The sequence below is a fragment of the Hemicordylus capensis genome, chromosome 5 (genome assembly GCF_027244095.1).
Source record: "Hemicordylus capensis ecotype Gifberg chromosome 5, rHemCap1.1.pri, whole genome shotgun sequence".
Lineage (NCBI taxonomy): Eukaryota > Metazoa > Chordata > Lepidosauria > Squamata > Cordylidae > Hemicordylus > Hemicordylus capensis.
In genome coordinates, this window is record NC_069661.1 from 132,179,762 (window position 1) to 132,206,304 (window position 26,543).

The 26,543-nt window shown below is 42.3% G+C and overlaps 1 protein-coding gene across 6 annotated transcripts in view; it reads right to left on the minus strand.

Moving 5' to 3' along the window:
* Positions 1-439: 439 nt before the first annotated feature.
* Positions 440-26,543, minus strand: part of PPARA (peroxisome proliferator activated receptor alpha) — a 76,609-nt gene continuing 50,505 nt past the window's right edge. For 5 of the 6 annotated variants that reach the window (XM_053255134.1, XM_053255136.1, XM_053255135.1 and 2 more), the window contains exons 6-8: positions 22,664-22,866; positions 12,223-12,670; positions 440-9,750 (exon numbers count right to left, since the gene is read on the minus strand). In XM_053255134.1, the coding sequence (XP_053111109.1) occupies positions 9,503-9,750; positions 12,223-12,670; positions 22,664-22,866 (899 nt within the window). In that variant the 3' untranslated portion in view covers positions 440-9,502. Of the gene's footprint in view, positions 9,751-11,670; positions 11,788-12,222; positions 12,671-22,663; positions 22,867-26,543 lie in introns of all 6 variants that reach the window. The other variant, XM_053255139.1, reaches the window with a different exon arrangement.

A 26,543-nucleotide genomic window follows, 5' to 3' on the forward strand; every position in this document is an offset into this window, starting at 1 on the left:
TCTCTGGGTTGACCTGCTTTTTGTAAATCATTCGTGCACAATTCCTGTATAGTACATTGCACATAATTCTGCAATAATTACTGACTAGTTAAGGAATATGCATCACATTTTATATCTAGGGAAGGTGAGCTGTAAATGTATGCATACTTCAAACATATACTTGCTAGGTGGAATCCAGAGCTCAAGTATTAAAATTACACTTGAAGCATAATTCACTGTGTGTTGGACACCTATAACAAATTCAGGCGGGATGGTCGGAAAATCTATTGAATCTAAATAATCTTGCTGTAGTGCTAAAACATTGCCATGAGATTACAAAGAGGACACACATTTTAAAAACTATAATTTAAAATCAGAATGAATGATTTTATTCCTGCTGTTTTTGAAGAGACATAAATAAATGTATGAGGATGCTGCACTCTTCATTAAGACTCACAAATATGTTTAAAAACATTTATTTTAAGCAAAACACTAACATTGAAATTACCCCCTTTATACATACATTCAACAGTCTTACAAAAGAGTTTGAAGCACACAGAGGTTCCGACAAGATCCTAGCAGAGTTATCAAATATGTGTTTTATTATTTAATCCCATATTTTCTCCAAACAGTCAAATTTATAGTTAGAAAAATACATTGAAAAAATACATAAGAAAAGCCCTGCTGGATCAGGCCAAAGGCCCATCTAGTCCAGCATCCTGCTTCACACAGGGGTCAATCAGGTGCATTTGGGAAGCCCACAAGTGGGGGAAAGAGGGAAACTGCCCCTCCCCGCTGGTGTTCCCTAGCACCCTGGTGTTCAGGGGCATGCCACTGCTGATCCTGATGGCTGGTGACTGTCCTTTAGTTAAAATTCTCACATTTTGTGTCTGTAAGCAAAGAGGAAGCGAGAGCTCAGTTTTTGCCTTTCTATACGTTCTGTGTTTTACCTGAGCCATTTCACCCTCACATCTGATCACACCAGTGCAGGCTGTTCCTGAATTTAATGGGAGTTAAATTTCAACTTGTGACTGAATTTAACCACCCTGCTACCAGGTAGCCCCATCTATCCCTATATGTGGGAAGTGTGTAAGCTTTGTGAAAACAGCAGATCATTTCATCTTCCCTCCCTTAAGTGTGAATGCTGAGAACAATTTCAACTAATCCGATACACTCATTCAACAGTATTTATTAAACACCCACCTGATACTTTCCCCATAAACCATCACCTATGAGCAACACCAGAAAAGTAAACCAAGATTAAAAGTGGCATCTGAAAATGCATATAAACTGTATTTCATCTTTATATTGCCATACCAAAGAATCACTTAGTGAGAAACAATAATTATAACTTTAACGGCATTGTTTATCAAATACATCCTTACATTTTGTAAACTTGGGAATCACTCCAAAAGGCACAAGATGTGACAGAAGAATTAAGGAACACTTTTAAAAATCAAGTTCAGTTTCACAGTTTTTTAAACTTGTAATTTTGTTCATATTAATCAGCAACAAAAATGGCAATGTATTGGTTGTCAATGAAACGCTAAATAAAAGCTCATATACATGCCTGGAATTTTCCATGCCCCTTAATCCCTGGCAGCTTTTGTTCAAAGCTTGAGATCCCATTTAGCTGTCTGTCGGAGAATTAAGACTAGACTGGCCCAAGACTAGGATTTGAATTCAGATGCTCAACAACTTCCAGTGTACATGCTGGACAAAACACCCCCCTCATTACAGTAGTTACATTATGAAAAAGTTAACTATTGCTTTGTTTAGTAGCAGTCTATGGGGGTGGAGCAGGTGCTGTAAATGAGCTGCAGGTGCCGCTCATTCCCACTCTCTCTTCCCAGCTGCCTTGCCTCCCCAACCACTGTGTTAAGCACCCTAAGCACATTGGCTGCTCTTTCACCCGGGTTGGGGTGGGTAATTTACTCTGCCCGTACAGGCCACTACTCCTGTTATGGAGGTCAATTAAGGCCTGAATGCTTTCCTGCACCACCATGGACTGCATATTTCACAAGTGTTCTTCATTAGAAATGCAGACAGCACTGGCATTTCCTTTTAAAAAACAACAACTGTGTTGCCTCTTCACATTAACTGTAGGAATCACATATCTCTCTTAGACTGTCTACCCCCATCTCTTGGTGCTTGGAAAGCAGAAGAAACTGGTAAATGGAAGATATTGAAGGGAAACCTACACCTAAGAGACTCATTTGCACTACCTGTGAGAAGTCATATCCTCCTTGGCTCAAGCCCCTAGATCAGGCCTGCTCAAATTTGGGCCCCCAGCTATTTTTGGACTACAACCCATAACCCCTAGCCATAGCAGCCAATAGCCAGGGATTATGGGAGTTGTAGGCCAACATGTGCAGGAGGGCCAAAGTTGAGCAGGCCTGCCCTAGATCGACAGAGATGGATAGCATATTCAAAGTGTGGCTGCCTTCACACTAGTTGCTTCAAGCTCATGACCTGGCCAGCATTACCCAGAAGCACTGTTGGTGTGAATCATTCCTCTAATGGGGTAGTGTATCAACAGCTGCCAATTCTCATGGTGGTGGCAGCTCTAAATGTATCCCTATCATCCTAGAAAGCAGGTCGGGATTATGCCAACTATGTGAAGACACCAGTTCACAGAAAAACACACCCATCTGTGTGAACTCAGCAAAATCACATTCCATTCTCCCAAGAGGCAGAAGGGGGCTGCACGAGTCAGCAATATGAAACATGAGCTGTTTCTCTTTCCCCATACTGAAGAGCAATACTGGGGGAACAAACCATGAAGCTCCTCAAAAGCTGTCTTGCCATGACGTTACTGAAGTGCAGAGGGATAGCAGCCCTCTGTAAAGGAAGAGGGAAGAGAGACAGACATAACTCTGCAGGAGATGCAGTTGGAGCTGAACTCCATTTCATTAACCCATTTCCTATTCTAGATTTCATTAAGCAATCCACCTGAGAGAAGTAATGCAATCAGTGTCTGGAAACAGCTCAATGAATTATCATGCCATCAAAGTGCCCATGGTGTTTCAGGCTAGCATTGTTCTCTCTCGAGCATGAAGATCTTGATGGCATTCAGATTAAAAAAATTGTACAACAGCCAAAGGACATACCTGAGCTAGAAGAGTCTCAGAGAACACACACTTCGCCATGAGTGAACCAAGTCTGCCTTTGCATGCCAGCAATGGAAGTTATGTATACATGGAGATGTGAAAGCGCAGCAACATTCAGGTTTCTTTTCTAGCCCCTGCCTCTAACCACATATACCCCACACCAAGGCAGAGGCTTAAAATTTTTAGAATATTTGAAATACTCTTTTGAAACATTTTCTCTCAGAATGATTCATTAAATACTTGACAAGGCATGGTTCTAAAATATTTACTGCCCATTACTTTTTAAAAATGGTGCCCAACAACTATGCAATATGAAAAGATACTGAGCCTCTTCTCATGAGCAGCAAGAAGGGCTAGAGGAGAGGCTGTGGGGAAGGCCGCTTAAACATAACTTCCCCAAAGATGAGCAGTTCTTCCTCCTTGGATGGGCAGATAGCTCTGCCGGTAGCTCTTCTGGTAGCTCTGACGGCCGGGGTGCAGGGATGTGCCCCCACAGCCCCTCAGAGCTTTGATAATGCACTGCATGAGTGCACGGTGGATGATTGGGATCCCCCTCCCCCACCCTGAGTCTGCCAGCCTGACACACACCCAGAGAAGTGAGGTTAAGGGAGTGAGTGCTCCCTTAACCTCGTTTTAAAAGGTGGCTAGTTAGCTGGGTTTGCTGCTGTAGTGCTGCCAGGATCAGCCCAATCCGCATGGTTCACACAGGTGTGCAAAACCGGGCTGGGCTCCCTTAGCCCGGTTTTGCATGCTCATGTGAATAGCCTCCCTATGTAAGACAATGGAAGATACTAGATAATTACAATGCTGATCCTGTATCATAGAGGAATATATAGCTCTCAAATCCCAGATGCATTTCAGTCTTTGCCCCTCACAGGATGCACTGTCATCTTTACTAGAGGAACACATTGAACTATTCCTACATGTGTTTGTAATTTTGTTTAAATATGCTTTTGACATTTTAAGTGTATGAATGCTTTAGTTTTATTTTTTAAAAAGGAAAAAATAGTATGTACTAAGCTGTACATAATTCATTTTGTATCTTTAAAACAGTAAAGTTTGATACAAAAATAAATATGACATTGTTTCCATTTTTCCAAAACCTCCCTTTCCCCCTAAAAAACCCTAGTTTCAAAATTTCTATGGATTTATGTACACAAACTAAAATATTCATTAAATCCTTGGGCCAAATTCTACAATACTTACAAAATGTGTAGTGTCTTAGAACCAGAGTGATACATAACAGTTCTCCAGTTGTGAACACTTCTAAAATGTGTACATGAGTTTTCAGCTTTGATGCTTTCTTCAACCCAACTCTTGCTGTGCTGTGTTCTCTTTCCAAGTGTGATTCAAATAATATCTTAACTGCAAAATGGCCCAAGACCACAACAGTTTCAGAAGCAAAGCAACAGAAATCAAGCTTATAATAGTTACAGTACATTACATCACAACAGAATACATGTGACCATTTTTCACAGATTTAGTTTTATTGCTGCCTTAGTACTCTGCTCAAATCTGCAGTCTAAAAATTGCTCTCATTATAAGCATGTGGTGTAACTATACATTGCAAATATTGACAAAGGTAGTTCTGATTAGAATAGATATTGCTTACGTTGCCCTGCATATCACATTAGAATGCTTCCAATTAAACTCAAGGCACAAATATTTAAATTACTGTCCACCAACATGTTTCTACATGAGGTCTGATTCCATAGCGCCAAAGTCAACATGATTAGATACAAGCATCAGGATGTATATATGGCTTTGTCTCTTGCTACATTTGTACTTGGGGGCAAAAGGTGTCCATGTAGAGCGTCTGTCTTGTGCAGTCATGATGACCTTTATCATCATTAATAGCACAATCCACCAAACAATGATGCTGTACAACCTTCCCATCCACCTGAATGGTGCTGGCTGGAATCCTACACAAGCCCTATCTTATTGGGGCTGCATAGTAATGTTGATTTATAAATTGCTCCCCACAGATTTTTTAAAAGTTATATTACAAATACAGTGCAAATTCAGTGCATAATATACCTAAATTTATAGTGACAGAAGTCATTGGATAGGTAAACTTATTCCTATTAAACCTCAGATCCAATTCTCTTGATACTGTGAAATTCAGGTTTATAACAATTGTAAACAGTTTTATGGGAGTACTCTAACTGGAGTACCTGCAGTGCACATTAATGGCAAGCGTGATTATAACATAACTTTGAACAAACCCACAACGGATACAATGCACAACTCTGATTTTCCCCTGATGTTTTAAAGGTATCCATGTGACTGAAAATATTTAATTATCTTGTTTCACAGCTGCAAACACTCCAGGTTAACTAACTGTTCTCAACTTGTGAATGAAAACCCTTATTATGTAAACAGTAAGAGCAGGACATCAGGTATCTTAAGTTACTTTTCGTAATAATAATAAATGCAACATCATAGCATATGTAAACCAGTTCTATGTCACCAGGGAATACCAAGAAACAAAACCCAGAGTGGAGCTATGTAGGTGATGGTACAGGGCTATATGGATTCATGTGGGCTTAGTTCTCAATTGCTCTCATTGGCTTCTATGGGGTAGAGTGTTGCGTGATGAAGTAAAGGAATTCAATCAAGCACAGGTTAATAAAAACCCAACCTCAGAAATGTTAAGCATGTACTTGGCTCTGGCACTTTTTGATTTTTTTAAAAATAGCAGTTGGAGATCTGAATCAAGACGGCAGCATGTGAGGTTTTTAACCCTTTATTCCTGCCACAGTCCCCATCTGGATCTCTCCCACAATGACTGCTATAAAGAACAAGCACAGTCAGGCATATGCTTAATGTAATGCAATGCATAGTTTAGTCCTCAGAACCCAAACCAAGCAATCCCATTCGTTAGTGAGCTACAACTCCTACCTCTTTATGATTGCACTAGAAGCAAGCAAGCAAGCATGCTTGAAGCAGGTGGCAATTCAACATGAGATTGGTGTTACACAGGTCACTTGAAGTATTGTCCCAACCTTATGTTCTCTTGCTGGAAAATCAACTGTAGTGCTCTGTTTTAAGAAGTGCCCTTACGACATGGCTCACATGCCACATTTACCTGATTCTGATCAAGGGAGAAAGACCTCCACAACAGACATGACCTCATCTTCAGAGGAATCTCCTATGGCTTAAGTAATCTGTGGCTACACTGCCAATGTTGGCAGCAGGTGCTGCTAAGACATCTTTGGTCTTGAAAGCTGTGTGGCCAACCTAGGGTATTGTACAGAAGAGGGGCATTCACCACTTTTGCTACAGAGAGTCTCAGTGTCGTGCGAAAATGTTTCTCTTATGGACTGACATGAGGATGGGGAAGAATGGCCTGTAAAGGATTTTGCCAAGTCCCCCGCCCCCTTCAACTGTGCTCCCAATGTACTTCAGTCATTGTGTGTCCTATAAGCAAGGTTTCAGTAGTGGCTTGACCCAACAGAGTGAACAGGCATGCACTGTGCCTCCCACTTGTCACTGCAATTATAGGAGCCTCCTTCTGCACATGCCCCCACAAGTACGGAAGTAATAATTAGCAGTTCAAAGTCATGAGAGATGTAGAATTTATATGTCAGAGGCCCAACTGGCAGCTGTTTTTTGTTAAGGGAATTTCCACTAATACGATCCAATAAAAATGGAGGCAACAATAATGTCACCATTAGAGCTGAACCCAATTTCAGATATAATACCACTTTCCATATGACCAGTTATTTCAATTATTTGTTCAGATGCTTCTCCTAACCTTATAAACCTGTAAAGATGTGATAAAAGTCACAACAGGATGGACTGAAACAATTGCTGCTACTTTAACTACCCCTTTCCCTTCCTCTTTCTTTCTGGATGTTACTAAATATCAGACTGCAATGAGAGGCCTAAAGGGCCCATGAAAGTAAAATGGTGTTATATGTGCTCATCTACTACAATAAGAAAGACTGATTGAAAATGGTGTTATCAGAAAGGTATTTTTTTTTAACTGAAAAACATTAATTTGGTAGAGGGAAACATTCTGGTTATCCATAAAATCCCCTGCTTTGCACATCACCCGTGGGTGGTGGGATAAACATGTTGTCAAAAAATCACTCAGTGCAAGTCCTCTGGGTACATGAGTTAGGTAGCTGAAACATGTAGACACACTGCATTAAAAAGCACAGTGAAATGCATCCCAGGACATTTAAATCTGGGGTGAAGTTCTACTTCTTGCATCTCTAGCTTACCAGTACTCCTCTGAATAGGATTTTGGTATATTACCAGTTGTACAAATGGACACTTAATGCATTCAGGTGCATATTAGATTTTTTTTAAAAAAAGATAAATTTTGCTGAGTAATTTTTAATAACACTTGCATCCAATATTAATTACATCTTCATATTTTAGTGATGCAGAATTTCCATAATATGTGTTATCTCTGAACTCTTTCTGCATGATGGAAGTCAGAATGAGAACAGATCTCATTCACTTAGAGTTGCTAAACTTACCTTTACATATGTTATATATTTTGAATCATCTAATTAGTAGCTTCCTATTTTCATAATTTGCTGAGGTAGCCAATATCAATGCCTAAATTATTGCCCCAATCCTGAGTACTCCGAATGATAGTCCAAGCAGTTTTCTAGTGCACAGTTCAACAGAAATCTACTAATCTAATCACTGAAGTTTCTATAAGTTCTCAGGTTCTAACTTCACAGTTATAAATGAAAAATTCCCTCCATGCAGTACTATACTTTGCCCAGAGTAGTGGGGTTCCTTTAAAGGAAATGTACTCCTCTTAAGTCTCTGAACCTTCTTGGAAGGCATGCACAGAGTATTGGGAAGTGTAGCCCTTCCCAGCACTTTCCTCACAGAGTTCAGAGCTCTGTCTCTCTCAAAGTGCCCTCTCAGGACTTGAAAAGTACAATACTGTGCAGTGGGAAATGTCTCTCACATTGAAGTTTTGTTTTGTTTTGTTTTTTGTCAAAGTGGATCCTGCTTGAAAAATAGTGAAGATCACTAACATACCACCTTTCTTCCAAAGTCTCCAAGGCAGTTCTATAGCTACCCCCACCCCACAGAATTACAGCTCCCAGGATTCCAGGGGAGGTAATGACTATTAAACCAGTTTCAGCTGAGTGTAGACAGGTCGTAATAAGACAGTATAAAGTAGTGCTGAACACTGGGCTTGGATAAATCTTTAACAAATGTCACTGCCTAATTAAATGGTACCAGAAGACTAGGGCTGCTATCCAGATTTTTTCAAGAGGAAAAAACCAACTCCTGTTCCTCATTTCAATGCAAACTATATGGAAGCAGTCTTCTTCTACTTCTGTATAACATTGCTGATTTGACATACATCATTCAATCAAAGAATAAAAATCAGTTGTGGCTACAGCCTTTTACAGAACTATTTTAGAAATTCAAAATTTATCCAACCTGAGGGACTAAGATATCAAGATCTATGCAAGTGGCTCTGCATGACCAATAGAACTTTGGGTTTGCAAGTATCTCTCAGAACAAGTATACCCTAACCTGCATGAATTTGATTTTGAACATGAAGATTTTCAAAAGTAGTTTGCAATATGGCATAGGGTGAGGTGTGCTTTTTCTTTTCTTAATTTTTTTAAAAAATCCCACTGGCATGCCCACCACTGTAGGTGTATCTGAAATGCTTCTTAAGTTCTTGGTTGATCTAACATGACAACTGTTGAATTCTACGGAATACACTTCCTAGGAAATATGCACAGGATTGCAGCTAAAGAAAGAAAAGAAGAGCACTGAAGAAAGAAAGAAAACCCACTAATCTATGGACACCAAACTAGTATCAAATGCATTGATTCCTGACAAAGATAGGGGCTAGGATCCAAAGAGCTAATTTAGACATATCTAAGGCATTAAGTATGGAATACTGGACTTGTTTCTTTTCAAATGACCAATTCCTCTGCTCACACTATGCCATATACTAATCTGCTTTTGAAACCCCCCTGAGTTTCAGAAGTAATTCCCAATGCAAAATGGGGAATAGCTGTTGGAGAAATGAAGTCCTCTTGGGCATCCAAAAAAGATTCTTGAATCCTGGTCCAAAATAGCTAACTTTCTTGCTGTAGTGAAGAGGAGAGGATGAAGACTTAAAAGTGCAGAAACTAATAAATATGTTAGTAGGCTTCAGATGTGACAGAACTTAAAAATTCCACTGCTGCCCAAGTCTCAAGTCAATCACAACAGATCACCAGTTATATGCACAATACAATTTCTCTTAAGTACTTAGAAATACACCCTGGCAGAGAATATGCAATATTCCAGTTACCTAATTTTTATCTTCATAAATGCTCTGAGATTAAAGTACAAGAGAAATAATTGTGCAAATTAGTTTGTTCCCATCTATTAATATTCCTGCTGTCCTTACATATCATACAAAAACTAAAGTGTTAATACATATCCTTATAGATTTCTTGTAGCAAAGGATGTAAGTGTGCATCAGATTCAGTCTTTTTGATTATCTGAACAAGTTGAGCATGCTCTGTGACAAGTTGTCGGAGGTCTGCCATTTTCTGAAGAAGTTTTGGGAAAAGGAAGATGTCATCAGGATGGTTGTTTTGCAAGTGACGTTTTAGTACATGTACAATGCCCTCTTGCATCTTTTCAATGTGTCCTATGTTTACAAGGCCAGGGCGATCTGTTCTCAAAGATTTAAAAAAGAAGAAGGTATGTCACATATTATTGTACAACTATTAATCTGAAACAAATACATTATCTGTTAAAGGTAAAGTGTGCCATCAAGTCGATTTTGACTCCTGGCGCCCATAGAACCCTGTGGGTTTTGTTTTTTTTTTAAGAATACAGGAGGGTTTTACCATTGCCGCCTCCTCTGCAGTATGAAATGATGCCTTTCAGCATCTTCCTATATCGCTGCTGCCCAATATAGGCATTTCCCATAGTCTGGGAATTCGAACCGGCAACCTTCTGCTTGTTAGTCAAGCATTTCCCCGCTGTACCACTTAAGGTGACTACATTATCTGTTAAGACACTAATAAAATGGTATGCTCAAAGAGTGTGTAAAGTATAAAGCCAATACTTTATGACCATATTTTTATAGATGGATTGAGAATCCCATCCTGCTTTCAACTCACTAATCCTACAGGCTGAAAAGTATGCATGATCTGACTGCTTCTCAAGAAAGCTATATAAATATGTTATTTATGGCATGAAGGTGTAGCAGGACCCTGTTATACATCGGGCTGGTTCACATGGCTGCCTGAAATATAGACAGATGGGAACCAGAGGTTTCCAGAGAGCTCATGCTCCTGGTATGCGTTGTCTGAACTTGTCAACCTCCGGTTCCTGACTTTCGCCAACTTCAAATTTTATCTATCTATCTATCTATCTATCAAATTTGTACACCGCCCCAAACTTTCGTCTCTGGGTGGTTAATAATAGCATAAAACAAGTTAAAAACATATACAAAAAACTTAAAACAGTTTAACAATTAAAAAAAACACCCAGAGATTAAAACCTAAAAAAAAAATTAGGAAGCTGCTGAGAAAGTTTGGGTGAAAAGATGGGTTTTCAGGTGTTTTTTTGAAAACTGCCAGAGATGGGGAGGATCGTATCTCAGCAGGGAGTGCATTCCACAATCTTGGGGCAGCAACCAAAAAGGCCCGTTTCTGTGTAGCCACCAAATGAGTAGGTGGCAATTGGAGATGGACCTCCTCAGATGGCCTCAATGGGCGGTGGGGCTCATAGTGAAGAAGACACTCTCTTAAATACCTAAGGCCTAAGCCGTTCAGGGCTCTATAAATTATAACTAGCACTTTGTATTTTGTCCGGAAACCTACTGGCAGCCAGTGTAGCTCCATCAGTAAACAAGTAACGTGGTCTCTCAGAGATGACCCAGAGACCAACCTGGCTGCCGCATTCTGAACCAACTGAAGTTTCCGGACTACGTACAAAGGCAGCCCCACATAGAGTCAAGTCTGGAGGTTACCAACAGATGTACCACTGTTTTGAGGTCACTGATCTCGAGAAACGGGAGCAGCTGGCGTATCAGCCGGAGCGGATAGAGAGCACCCTTGGCCTCAACCTGAGAAACCAGGGAGAGGTGTGGACCCAGAAGTACTCCCAGACTGCGAACCTGTTCCTTTTGGGGAAGTGTGACCCCATCTAGAACAGGTAGATCAAAATCGTCTCTAGAGTTCTGACCCCGCACAATAAGTACCTCCATCTTATCTGGATTCAGCTTCATTCTCCCTCATCCAGCCCATTACTGCTTCCAGGCAGGCATTTAGGGAGGATATGCCAGCTTCTGAAGAAGCTGACATGGAGAAGTAGATCTGGGTGTCATCAGCGTACTGGTAACACCCAGCTCGAAATCCCCTGATGATCTCTCCCAAAGGTTTCATGTAGATGTTAAAAAGCATTGGAGACAATATGGAGCCCTGAGGGACACCATATTTAAGCTCAGAATTTGAAGAGCAACAATCTCCAATCGACGCCATCTGGAATCTATCCGGGAGGTAGGAGCGGAACCACTGTAAAACAGTGCCTCCCACCCCCAACACCCTCATATGTCCCAGAAGGATACTATGGATGATCTCACCTGCAAAAACTCCTCAAAGAAGATAATTATATCAAGCATATCATCGGTACATTTTGCTATGAAAATGCTGAATTGCACTGCATGACCAGTAGGTACTCACAGAACAGCCTATTCTCCCTGATAATGAAAGAGAATCAGTGTGTGGAGTAGTTACAGCATTGGATTTGAAGCAGGTATATCCATTTTCAAATTCCCACTTAGTCATAAAGCAGAATATTAGTACAAATGCAAATCAGCTTTTAAAAGAAATATAATTTTTTTTCAGTCTGTCAATTGCTTTCCCTGTTATTTATTGCTATAGTTTTGTACATTTTTTAAAACTCCCAAGCTGTTCAAATAGAAACCATTAAAAATTACTTTAGAGAGAAACAGTATCTCTATCTACCAAGATAATGGACTGGGGTGGATGGTGGGAGGGAGAACCCAATTGTTTTCAACAATTTAACATCAAACACATTAAACATGGAAGTAGTCCCCATCATAATCCCTTATCTGAAGAAACATAGGTCATAAAGGATATTATCTTTGAGAGAATGGTAGTCTAAATCTTACCTCCACAACAAATTATAGCAGCCACAAAGAGAGAGATATCACTATCGTCTAGCTCCAATGCATTGAATTTCATTGCAAAATCAAACTTTGGCTCCATGATATCACAAAATGGCTTCCTTAAGCTTTTGAGGAATTCTCGAGTTATAAAACCATTTCCATAGGCTACTAGCATTCCATCTTTGTTCATTACAGAAGCCAACATAGCAAAAATGGCTTCATAAACTCCATATTTTAATAGGGTCACCTGGTCATTCAAGTCTAGATTAGAAAAGCCAGGGATAGATTTGGCAAATTCTGTAAGTTCTGTTACAGCCTCAACTGAGGTACACTGGCAGCAGTGGAAGATTCGAACTTCTGCCTCCTTGTTCTGTATTCCGTTGGCTACCAGTTTTGCTACCAGTGTCTTCTCTGCCATACACAATGTATCCATATCATGTATAACAAATGGCTACAAAGAGAGATATCTATCAGTATATTTGTAAATGCTTAAGATAACAGTACATCAAAATCATACTTCACATTCTCTTCAGAACATAATATTTAAGATGGACAGTCATTAATTTAATAAATGCATCAAGATTTATTTAGTACATTGACAGTGGTAATGAACTGCCACCTTCAGCAACTCTTGTTCCATATAGGTTTGTTTACACAGTTACTCACACACAAATCTTATTAAGGACAAATGGACTTACCTGACCGTAAATGAAAGCAGGAATGCATTCTAAGTTTTGCACAATTACCAGAACTAAAGTTATTTAACTTGATAACATTTAGTTTTATTGGTTTGTTTTATTACTGTCAGTCACCTAGAGCACATATATTGCAGAAGGGCAGAATAGATTTATATACCGTATTTTACGGACTATAAGACGCTACGGACTATAAGACGCACCTTAATTTTAATCCAGTTTTTCAGAGTTTTAACATATTAAACTGTTAAAACATATAAGACGCTCCTGAATTTTGGCGGATATTTTTCGAGGAAAAAAGTGAGTCTTATAGTCCATAAAATACGGTAATCCTCTCTAATAAAAGCCTTGGTGTCCGTCTGTGGACGGACACCAAGGCGTGTGTTCGTGCCTCCCTGGCCTGTTCTGGGCATGTGCGGAGCGCATGCCCAGAACACGCCGAGGGAGACACAGCCGCCGGGAGCAGGTGGCCATGTTGGGTGGCCAGAAGCGGCCGCCGCGAAAAAGCCAGAGAAGCGGCGAGCCCTGCGGGGCAAGAGGTGGAAAGAGGGGGCAAGAGGCGGCGGGGGAAGCCGGCCGAGGTGGTGGCGGAGCTGCCACCGAGGCCTGGCGGTGCCGCCCGCCCACCCTCCCAGCTGTTTTTGGATCCCGCCTCCTTCCTCCGAGGTTTCTCCCATAGGCTCTTCCTTTCTTCTCCATGGAAACTGAGCTGAGTCCTCCGAAGGCGCTCCGGCTGCTCCAGCCCGGGGTTCGTGGAAGGAGAGGCGGTTGACAGTTGGTCGGAGCCAGCAACAGCCTCCATGTCGGGGTGGAGGCGCTGGCAGCTGGGCGCTGAGCTGGCGACAGGACCAAGCGTTGGGCACTACCATGCGCATCGTGCGGGAACTGGGGCCCACCGCTTTCGTCCTGCAGGAGGAGGAGGAAGAGCAGCGGGCTGCCGAGCACAGGGTAGGAGGCGGGGCGGGCCAGGCTAGAAGGAAGAGCTCCTTTTTCACCCACCCACCCCTCGCCACGCTCTCGCCTAAAAATGACGCGGGAGTGGTGGTGTACGCCCCCTCCCCGTGCTGCACGGTTTGCCTGCCTTGGCTCATCACGCCGCCTCCCTCTTCACGAGGGAAGGAAGGACATCCCGATGACGCCCGCTGTATCTGGAGCGCCACTCTACAGGCACCGGCTCCTCTGGACGGGATTACTGTTGGTAGGGTGGCCTAGAAGACAGTCCAGAACCTTTGCTATTCCATAGTGTTGTGGCTGCCACAACATGTTGTGGGATGACCTCCTCCCAAAGAAGTGTCTGCCCCCATCATTGCCTCCCTTTACATGATGGGCAGCGAAGATGTCCCTGTCTCTGAGTAATCTTTTAATCTGCTGCTGTTTTACGTGAGGTTGACTTTTAAAAAACTGTTTGGGGTTATATGCTCTGATTAGAAATCTCTTTTCAAACTGTGTTGTTAAAACATATAAAAACATTTTTATTTTATTTTTACATTTATATCCCGCTTTTTCCTCCTAGGAGCTCAGAGCTCAGATAAACATACATGGTTATGTTTATCCTCACAACAACCCTGTGAGGTAGGTTAGGCTGAGAGATACATGACCAGCCCAAAGTCACCCAGTGAGTTTTGTGGTTGAATGAGGAATCTAACTCCAATCTTCCCGGCCCTAGACACAGGGACAAGGGAGAAGGAAGGGGGGAGGGGGGAAGGACGGAGGAAAACAAAGACAAAGAGAAACTGAGAAAGCAACAGAGAGACACAGAGAGACAGACAGGTAAAAAACACACACCAAGGAACACACACAAACACACACAAAAAAAAGAAAAGAGATGAAGAACACATAAAGGGAGGAAAAAAGGCTAGCACCCGTTATTATAACGGGCTTAAAAATACTAGTAAATAATAATAATAGTTTTGAGTAACTATATACTATTGGCCACATACGGACTAGTTAGTCATCACTAAGCACCACTGAAATCATTGAGATGAGTCAGTCAGGAATAACTCAACTCTTATTGAGGGGTCATGAACAATTTTGTCAGTATGTGATCCTATAGCTTCAGTCGTGAGAAACTGAAGCACTTCTATTCTTCTGAATCCTCTGTGCAAATTTAGAAAGGGTGAATAGAGAAGGGCAAAAATCAGTTTCTAAAATCTTAACAGGATGTATTGTTTTTATCCTTTCTGCAACATTATTTGAGAAAAGCAGAAATGCTTTGCCAAATTTATCCCAGAGCCCCAAAATGTCCCCACATGTTAGCAGAATACTAATTATCAACCCCAGGGGGACCCAATTCACTGAATGTAAATGCTGATGCACTCTTTATTGGTCAAGACTTCTTGACAAAAGTCAGTGGAGATAGTGGGCGAGATCAGCTCACTCAAGGAACATATCCTAGCCATGTGGATTTGATTTTTTTTAACCTTTTTCTTTGAATAGTTGATTTCTATCATAAAATTATAAACTATGGCTGTTTTCTTTCAAAAATAGTTTGTCATGTAGCATTATGGGGTTGATTTTTTAAAAAGGTCTAAATCTTCTTTAAGTTCACAGAAAGAGTTGCATGTTTCTTTGCATCCTCGTTGAAATCCTGTAGCAATTCTGCATTTGTAAACACACCAGTGCGTATGAGAAGCAGCAATAATTATTAGACAACAATGAATTTACTAATTAAAGTGCTTGTGATATAGCAAAATGTAATAGTTAGGTTGATTTATATGTATACATTGTCTGAATGGTTTCAGAGATACATAGAAGTCAGATATACTGGAAGTTAAATCATTAACAGATAATGTGATTCTAAAAATATCATTTCTTAATGCAACATGAAAAAAGAACAAATCAGTTACTGGGGGAGATTACAATTCTAGACACTTATTAATCAACCAAATGTTAAAATTATTTTTCATTTGACAATTATACACAAAAAGATATACAACATTAATTGGTGTCAAATTTTTACTTCAGCCAGATTCTCAAACATATCTCCTAATGCTTTTCTCCAGTTAACTCCCACTGAATTCACCTGCCGCTATCCATTTAGTCCAAGATGCCAGTGCCCCATCTGCCCCACCAATATCTATTAGATTAAAAAGAGAGAGAGAGAATGAATTGGACAGAGTGAGGGGCTTTTGCAGGGTGGGAATGTTTTTTGTTCAGCTACCAGGATTAAACAGGACACAAACCAGTCAATTTCCAAATGACTTCAAAAATCCACCCCAAAATGTCTAGAAAGTCTTCAGTATCTTCCCCATTTATGGCAAGACACTTTCTCCTTATTTCTCAATGAAATTGTATGTCATTCAGCATGAGTTGTTCTGTACAAATATAATTAAGCAACACTATCCATGTCCCAGATTTTCATCTACCATTTTGAAACAGATTAAGCCATTCTTTTTCCTTCTCAATTTGTAGCCATACAATTGTTTGTAAATCAAACTTTTAAGATGATCTTAAAGTTGCATTGCTGAATTGTGTAACAAGTACTTGGGACAGAGGTATGAATTTGATTAGAGGCATGGCAAACACACAGTATCTCGGAACATACCCCAAATGTATGGGAGGGGGGACACCAACCACCATACATGACTCACTCAACACCACCAGTATATCTCCCCAATTCAGCTTAATTTATACAGAATCAGATACCACTGGAATTCTCTCTTTAACCCTCTCTTTTAGGTCAGCTAACAACAATCCGGTCAGTATATTCTTCCAGATCCAAGACCACTAGGTCAAATTTAACAAAAGTAGCTTAGTCAAATTTAACATATCAGATCTCCAGAGTTTCCAGAATTAAGTAGGAATTCTGTCTTGGAACATATTTTCTGTATACTGTTGGAGCAGTGTGCTTTCCCTGAAGATACTGAAACTTCAATGTCCTCTAGTCTCTCACTACTTGTGCCACTTCTTCATACGACAATGGATTGTTCCTTCATAAATTTATCAAGTAAATCAAGCTCATATTCTTTCCACATTGATATATTTCCTACTTCTCCTGCAACATGTTAGTAGTTCATTATTTTTTTTAAAAAAATGATGTGCAGGGTGACAAACCTGGACTCAATAATGGTTTTATACCATAGTTCCAATGTTGAGTAAACAGGAACAGTTTCCCTCAGATTAAAACTACTAGCTGACATCCTGACCAATGATGTTTAGACCAAAAACATGTTGTTGATGGTCAAGTAATGTGTTTCAAGTCTAGCAGGAAGCTCTCAGAGTGCAGACAAACTCTGAAGAGTATTTGTGCTCTTGTACAAGAGAGGAAGAGTGCTCATGGTTTGGAAGGTGCTAGCACACCAGGTGCGAGTGCTTCATTGATGTTAGGAGTACACATACATTGTTAGTCAGCATGCCAGCCACCAATTTGATTAGGTAGTGGTAAATAAGGCACATTTAACTTTTAAGTGAAGATGAGCTTGTTTACTCCTACTTAGCTTTTCAAACCTGGGCTTTATGTTTGAGACTGCCAATCTAATTTTAGTCTCCAAGTTATTTTCATTAGATATTTGCTTGTTGTAGCAGCAACTACTGAAAACTCTTAATTCACAAGAATAGGAATTGAGCAGAAGGAACCAGTATTTCCATGGCTTTCTCACTTAATTCTTTGTACTCTGCTTGCACACCAATTCAAAGATTCAAGAAGACACACTGTCAAGGACGTAAAGTGGAGCTGCTCTGCCTTCCCTGAGGCATGGGGAGGTGGACAGGAATTGAAAACCACCTGACTCCTTCTCTGCTCACAAAGCCAAGAACATAACATAAGAATGTAAGAACAGCCCTGTTGGATCAGGCCCAAGGCCCATCTAGTCCAGCATCCTGTTTCGCACAGTGGCCCACCAGATGCCGCTGGAAGCCACAGGCAGGAGTTGAGGGCATGCCCTCTCTCCTGCTGTTACTCCCCTGCAATGGGTACTCAGAGGAATCCTGCCTTTGAGGCTGGAGGTGTCCTATAGCCCTCAGACTAGTAGCCATTGATAGACCTCTCCTCTATTATCCAAATCCCTCTTAAAGCCATCCAGGTTGTTAGCTGTCACCACATCTCGTGGCAGAGAATTCCACAAGTGGAATATGCAGTGTGGAAAAGTACTTCCGTTTGTTGGTCCTAGATTTCCTGGCAATCAATTTCATGGGATGACCCCTGGTTCTAGGGCTATATGAGAGGGAGAAAAATTTCTCTCTCTCCACTTTCTCGACACCATGAATGATTTTACAGACTTTTATCATGTCTCCCTGCTGTAGTCTTTTTTCTAAAATAAAAAGCCCCAGGTGTAGCCTTGCCTCATAAGGAAAGCGCTCTATGCCCCTGATCATCTTGGTTGCCCTCTTCTGCATCTTTTCCAGTTCTACAATGTCCTTCTTTAGATGTGGTGACCAGAATGGTACGCAGCACTCCAAGTGTGGTTGCACCATAGTTTTGTATAAGGGCATTATAATATTAGCAGTTTTATTTTCAACCCCCTTCCTAATGATCCCTAGCAGAGAACTGGCCTTTTTCACAGCTGCTGCACATTGAGTTGACACTTTCAGCGAGCTATCCACCACAACCCCAAGATCCCTCTCCTGGTCAGTCACCGACAGCTCAAATCCCATCAGCGTATACTTGAATTGGGGTTTTTTCGTCCCCATGTGCATCACTTTACACTTGTAACACTGAACCACATTTGCCATTTTGTCACCCACTCACCCAGTTTGGAGAGATCCTTTTGGAGCTTTTCACAATCTCTTTTGGATTTCACTATCTTAAATAGTTTAGTATCATCTGCAAATTTGGCCATCTCGCTGCTTACACCTACTTTTAGACTATTTATGAATAAGTTAAAAAGCATCAGCCTGAGTACAGATCCTTGGGGGACGTCACTTCTTTCTTCCCTTTATTGTGAAAACTCTCCATTTATACCTACCTTCTGTTTCCTGTCCTTCAACCAGTTACCAATCCACACATGTACTTGTCCCCTTATCCCATGACTGCTAAGTTTCCTCAAGAGTCTTTGATGAGGAACTCTGTTCAAAGCTTTTTGGAAGTCTAGTTATACTATGTCAACCAGCACCTTTATCCTAGGGTTGTCATATTCAAGCTTCCCCAAACCGGGTGACCTAATTTGCATATTATGCAAATTATCTGGCAACTAATTTGCATTGTATTTATTTATTTGACAGATTTGTATACTTTCCCCTCTTTCGCTGCCCTCCCATGTGATCGGATCCAAAGTAAAATCTGGGTAATCTGGCAGTGCATTTGAAATCCATGTAAATCCGGGTGGAATTTAGCAGCCGAGTAGAGGAGCCAAAATCTGGGGGCTACCCTAAATTCCAAGGGACATGGCAACCCTACTTTATCCACACATCTGACAACACTCTCAAAGAACTCCAAAAGGTCCATGAAGCAAGACTTACCTTTGCAGAAGCCATGCTGGTTTTCCCCCAGCAGGGCCTGTTCTATGTGCTTTACAATTTTATCCTTGAAAATACTTTCCATCAATTTGCCTGGAACAGACATTAAGCTATCTGGTCTGTAATTTCCCAGATCGCCCCTGGATCTCTTTTTGAAGATCGGTGTTACATTTGCTACTTTCCAGTCCTCCAGGCACAGAGCTGGATTGTAGAGACAAGTTATATATTTTGCAAGGAGGTCGGGAATTTCACATTTGAATTCTTTAAAGACTCTTGGATGGATGCCATCTTTCCCTGGCGATTTGCTAGTTTTTAATTTTTTCAGACAGTTTAGAACATCATCTCGTCACTTCTGTTTGACTCAGTTCTTTAGCCTCCATCCCTGAAAAGCCTGGTTCAGCAACGGGTATATGCTCAGTATCCTCTGCCATGAAGACAGATGCAAAGAACTTATTTAGCTTCTCTGCAAATCTATATCCTCCTTAATAATCCCTTTCACTCCCTTATTGTCTTACAGTCCAACCACCTCCCTGGCAGATTTCCTGCTTCTGATGTATTTAAAGAAGTTTTTGTTATTCTCCTTGATGTTTTTAGCTAAATGTTCCTCAAACTCTCTTTTTGCCTCCCTTATTGTCACCTTGCATTTCTTTTGCCAGTATTTGTGTTCCTTTCTGTTCTCTTCATTTGGGCAGGCCTTCCAGTTTCAGAAAGAAGTCTTCTTCCCCTTTATGCTTCCTTGACTTTACCTGTTAGCTATGCTGGCATCCTCCAGCATGGATAGGCACAACAATGGCACCTCTTTGATCACTTGCCAGATAAGCGCTAGCTAGTGTCTCCCGAGGGGGAATTCTACCCTGGCCTATCAGGCAAAAAGGTGTATTGGCTGTGCCTGCCCATGGCTTTGTGAGCAGTGGAAAGTAGTTGTTGGCTTCTGGCTCCATCTGCCTCCCATTGTTTCTGACTGTCTCCACATCTTAGACATGTCAGGTAAGGCCCCTGCCCTCCTGACAACTCCCTTCTGAGTTGTTTGGGACTCCCTTTTAAGCTGTTTGAGAATGTCTGGGTTATACAGACCAGATATGCATGTCTTGCTTGACTTTCTTCAGTAATTTAAAATGTTTATATTGGACTAAATCATTCAACATTTTATTAAACCATATTCTCATCTATCTCACTGGGACATTTCCCCAAGTTATCATCATAAAACTGACCAAGTCCTCCTCAACCATTTTATGAATACTGAATCCAATCCATTCATATTCTTCATTCTTCACTTGATATAGTACCAAATATAGCCAGGATCTGCACAAGCACTTCAAACAATTACTGTGGTAATGACATAGCAAATACAATGGGCAGCATCCAAACTGGTCAAGTCATGACTAAGCACCAATGAAATAAACCAGACAAGCCAGATGACCAGCTCAACGCCCCCATGAATTTTCATGGGACTTAGTCTGGATGCTACTCAATATATCATCAGCATACACTACAACTCTTTACACACACATGATTTAAACTGTAATGAAAGTTAGTGTTACAAGAGAACACCTTTATTCACGGGGTTCAGTTCCACGGGGTGTGGCAGTGGATAGCAAATCCACAAATAATGGGGCATTAAAGTGAATGCAAATTGGGGGTTAGGTTCCCACACCACCACAAAAATGAACAACAACAACAAACAAACAAACCCTGGACAAATTAAGTGCCCTACCATGCTATACTACCCTCAAGAAGTCCAAAGATGCCTCCCAAGAGTAAAATCAATTGGCCCAAATTGACTGAAAATTTGCTTTTTTGTTCCCATTTTTTTTAAAAAAATGAGCCATAAAATGGCTCCCAAAGACAAAATCCTGACCCATGTATATGTGGGTTTAACGCTTTTTCTGCTGTTTTTTCTTGCATATATTGAGGTCAGGTGTCCATTACCTGATTACAGATACGTAAAATGTGTGTTTATGCTAGCTTTCCAGCCTTTTAGGCTAAAATAATCTGCCCCTCATAATTAAGCATTTTATTAAGGACCCCTCCCCGAATGCTTGACATCAGGATTGGAGTGCTTCCTTGAGAAGGGCTGAATTTGACCCAACTGACCCAGTCCTGTAGGCTGTCTGCCTTCCCTTCACCAAGCGGTGGGTCTTCCATTCTCCAGAAGAGTGTCTTTTTCCTGCCAGGGCTGGGAATAGAAGTCCCAGCAGCCCAGTAGGGAAAATTATGCTGTGTGTGCATTTTGCACAAGAAGATCCCTGTGGGTACTTCCCCTTGCTGTGAATGATGCACAAAATGTCATTTCATCACCAAAGCTGCTGAGACTTGTAGTACTTCCAGTCTTGGCACAAAAAGGACACTCTGCAGGAGCCTACAGAAACTAGACTTGGGACAGGGTGAAGGAGAGGCAAATGGTAGATGAGCAATTTATAAGTGGTTGTATACAAATCCCCAAGGGTTTGCACATGTTCATTGTGCAAATCTTTGAGCACTTTCAGGGTAGGCAGGCAGGATGTTCACACAGTACTAACTTGCTTTGGATATTCTCTAATGTAACTCAGACACTCTTGAATGGATGACCAAGATTTAAGCATATCCAACTCAAAATTGCATTCACTGAGAAAATGCTAAGGGCAGAATCTAGCCAATCTTAAGCACTAACAAGGCCAAAGATGTCCACTTTTGGCTGGATCATGCCCTAAGGATTTATTTTTCTCTTTTAAGCATGTAAAACAAAGACCAGATTCACTCATGGTTGTGAATCACAAATGAATCACAGTGAACCTCAGGCATGTGTTCTTCCTTTCCCTCCAAGTATATAAATATACAAACCCTAAAAGCTGTGATTTATTATAACTTTTAACAAATTAAAACAACCAGGATCAAAACTATGCAAATGTCCAAATATATGGTAGTCAGCTGACCATCAAGTCAAGAAGTCAGATATAAAGTATGTTACACAATCAGTGCTTAGGAAAGTTTTTATCACAAGTGATCAGAATCATTGACATATGTGGACTCACCATTTTAGAAAGCACCCAGAGCACACTAGTTTTAAGTCGGGCTGTCTGAATTAATGGAATCTGAATAATGTGTGTTAATAGATTAAGCAACTTCATTAACTTTGCATATGAATGAACTAATAGTTGTGAACACACACACACACACACACACACACACACACACACACACAGACACACACCCAAACCCTCATTTTGTTTCTCGATCATGCATAGATTTGTTGCAGTAGGCACTCTCCTATAAGATGACAGCTGCCACTGTAGTTTTAATAAATGCATTTTACTTCTTGTCTGATATGTACATTAACTAATCTGCTTTTTAGAATTCCAGAATGGTAAAACACTTACTGGATTGTTACTGGTTTTCCCCGCAAGGATGAGCCTGGCTTTGACCTTGTTCATATTAAAGTTTTTCAAATAGGCATCATAAATTCTCTTGGCAAGTGATTTAAGGTCTGCAATTTCGGAATTTTCTACACAATGTTCATTTGTTAGAATTTCAGCTTTCAATTTTGCCTTCTCTGATCTCGGCATCCGTCCAAATCGAATTGCTGAGGGGAAAACATGCAAATTCAGCAACAGATATACTTTTGCTCTCCAACTGAGGATGTGATCTTATTTGCCACTTTGCTTGCATAGCAGGATCTCAGGACAAGCAACACTCAAGACTAGACCAGACTGGCACAACATAAGGCCTGCAGACTTTGCTTAGACCTTCCTCTGAGTCTATTTGTATCTCTGGGTAATTCAAAATACTCATTCTTAGTGTCCCTTCCCCACATCTTTGTGATAACATTAAGGTCTAGTCAAGCCCAGGTGCTAAGCCAACCAAACGGCGGCCTGGGGCCTGGTTCTAGCGACGTCCCATGCACGTGGCTCGGGCTCCAGAGAGACCAAGTGAGCTCTCCCCCCGTCCATTTCAGGCAGCATTTTGCTGCCTGACAGCCTTTATTTCCCCTTCTCTCCCTCCAGCGAGTGCTGCCTGAAGAGACAGGGGGAGAGCTTGCTCGGGGCTCTCCAGAGCCTGGGAGTAGGGAGTTCGTTTGGAGCTCTTCTGGAGCCCAAGCCATGCCCCACTGGGGGCTTCGGCAACTTTTTTCATTGGTGGCCCGGGTTCTTTGAACTCGTTAGCACAATGACTCCACCCCTGCTCAAGCCCAACGGGAGTGGAGATGGAAAATGCTTGAACTGCTGTACTTATGTTGCACCTCATCTCTTTGGTTTCAGAGGTACATGATAGAAGGGGCACTAGCTTTTTCAGGCTCTGTAGCCAGCCAGCCATGCTGCATGCCCCACTTGTATCTCAGACTTCTTCACTGGTCTGAATTGCTGTCATGCTCAGGAAGGGAAAGTTGTGTGTGGAGAGGGTGGAAAACAGAGACTGGACAGAGATGAGGGTGCAGAGAGACCTGTGGAGTAAGGAAAAAGGGAGTGCAGAGGGGGGAAGGGAATGGCTGAAAGATCTGTGGTGGTGCTGCAAGAGGATGATGCTGTGGACTGCACAGAGAGAGGGGGAAGTGGTGAGGCTGAAGAGAGACTAAATTGATTAAAAAACACCAGTAGAAGATGGGGAACAATGGGGATGCAGTTCCGTGTAGGGATGTGCACGGAACCACAGAGGTGTGGTCTGGCACTGAGGGGAGTGTGGCTTTAAGGGCGGGGCTGTGTGTAGTACTTACCCCCACCCGCTCTTCCTCCTCCGGCACTGGACTTTGCTAAAATGTTTTTGGGGTGGCAGAGTTCCTCCCTGCCGCCCCTGCCCCCATCATTGTCTCCTGAGAATACAAGCAGTAGAAGCTGGCGCCATGCATGCTCCCGTCGCGGCGCATACATCACAATGACGTATGTGGCGTGCGTGCGGTGGCAACGGGCGCATGCGTGGCGCCAGCTTCTACTGCTTGTATTCTTGGGAGACAATGACGGGGGCAGGGGCGGCAGGGAGGAACTCTGCTGCCCCAAAAACGTTTTAGCAAAGTCCAGCACTAGAGGGGGAAGAGCGGCGGGGGAGGGGGTAAGTACTACTCCCCCCGCCCTTAAAGCCACACTCCCTGCCCCCTGCCGGACCGGCTGAATTCCGGACCAGTCCAGAGGCCTCTTGCATGGCCCTGGACTGGTCCGTGCACACCCCTAGTTCCGTGGTGGTCTAGAGAGTAGGGATGTTCAAAATGTTTTGAGCTCAAAATGGGCCATTGTGATTATTTCAAGCTTCAAACAGAACACCCTGAAAATAAAGGGCCTCTTTTGAGCTTGAAACGAAACAACCTCATTTCAAAATGTATCAAGTGTTTTGCGTGCCATTTTGGAAGCTGTTTTCCCCTTGATGATTGGTTTTCTGGCACTGGCTTCCGATTGCCTTGCGATCTCCTTAGTTAGTTTCTTATCATCCAAACCAAGTGTCATGGGTAACTGTGCCCCCATTGGCTGTGGGGAGGGAGGATGGAATGGGAGGCCAAAGGAAGGAGTTCCAAAATGTATTTAAGGGGACTCTGGGAAAGAGAGAGCCCTTATGGTGTCTGCCTCTTGAAGAGGATAATACATCAGAGGACTGGATCAGAGACTGCAGCAGCAGAGTGCAGACTGGTGGTAGTGTGACAACTTTTTTTAAAAAATCAGTTAAGACACATTTGTTCACCCAAGCTTTTAATTAGATGCTGTTTTGATAGTTTTTAACATTGTTTAGATTTTAAATTATTGTGATTTTTTTTATTTTGTTGTATTTTATTGTGAGTTGTCTAGAGTCGTACGATATAAATATGTCAAATAAATAAATAAACAAATAATTGAAAAGAGTGTCCTGGGGATCTGCCAGTAGAGGGAGGGAGGAAAAGAGACAGACAGACAGACCGACAGCCTGCTGGCATCTCAATCTTCCCCCCCACTTTTAATTTGCAGTACCAACAACAACTGCTCCCCCCCATTTGTTTTTAATTGCACCAGTAGCCCCAGTGGCTTTAACTCAGTGTTGCTATGAATTATTTTTCTTCTAGCTTGTAGCCAGCCCTCAGTGGCTTTAATAACTGGGGAGCTGTGCTGTTTTTTCTTTTCCTTTTGCAGCCCCATGCTGCACCTTTGCTGCTGCTGTGTGCCTGGATTGCACCATTTTATTTTATTTTTTGGTAGGCTGTTGTGTTGAGACTTCTGTCTGGTGCCCAGCCTGTCAAGCTCTCTCTGTTTCCCTTTTGGGGAGTTGGCGGGTGCCTTCGCCCATCTACCCTATCTCCAGCCACAGCATAGCCATTTGTGGTAGCTGAGGTAGAAATATGGGGGAGGTCTTCTCCTATCAGGGAAGAAGCTCTTCCTGTGGCAGCAGAGGATCCCAGCCAGAGGAACTAGTCCAGCCAGATCACTGTCACCATCCTTCCCAATCCCCCTTGTTGGTCCCCCCGGTCTGAGACTGAGGAGTAGGAAAACATTCCAATTCCCGGACCTTCTCAGCCCTGGACCAAGGCAGCGGTGGTGGCCGTCCCCAGAAGAAACCAGCAGCCCCAGTACTACCCCCACCAAAATGGGGCTGGACCAGAATGGTGTGGGACCACTTTGAACTCTGCCATGGTGATTCAACCCATGCCATCTGCATCTACTGCAAGGCACAGGTCAGCAGGGGGAAGGATCCTAAACATCTTTTGATGTTGGGGATGCTGCAGCATAGGCAACAGCATAACCCTGGGGGTCTCTGCTCCTGCTGGTAGCAATAGAACTGATGTGCTCTCAAGTAGTGGCAAGGCACCTGCTCCTGCTCCCAAGTAGGGAAAGTTGCCTGCACGGTGGATGCAGTTGCTGGATAAGTGATCTGGTCGCCCAGAGCCTCATCGCATCACCAAGGCCATTGCCGAGATGTTCACTTTGGACGACCAGTCATTCTATGTGGTGGAGAATGCCAGCTTCTGCTGGTTGTTCCTACTGCTTGTCCCCTGACTATAAAATCCCTTCATGCACCACCTTCAGCAGGTGGGTGGTGCACTCCCTGTGCCGGACATGCAGGAAGGCAGTGTCTGGGCTGCTGTGCATAGCAGCACCAGCACCTGACACAAGTGTGCACTTCACTGCTGATCTGTGGACCAGTGGCAGTGGACTGCACACTTCTTTCCTGTCCTGTGCATTAGTGGGGGTGGGAGAGTGAGGGGACATCTGCTGGTGGTGGTGTGGCTAGCCCTTCCCATGCAGCCAAGCACAGGTAGGCTCTGCTACATGTGGAGGTGCTGTACACTAACCACATGGCAGATGAGCT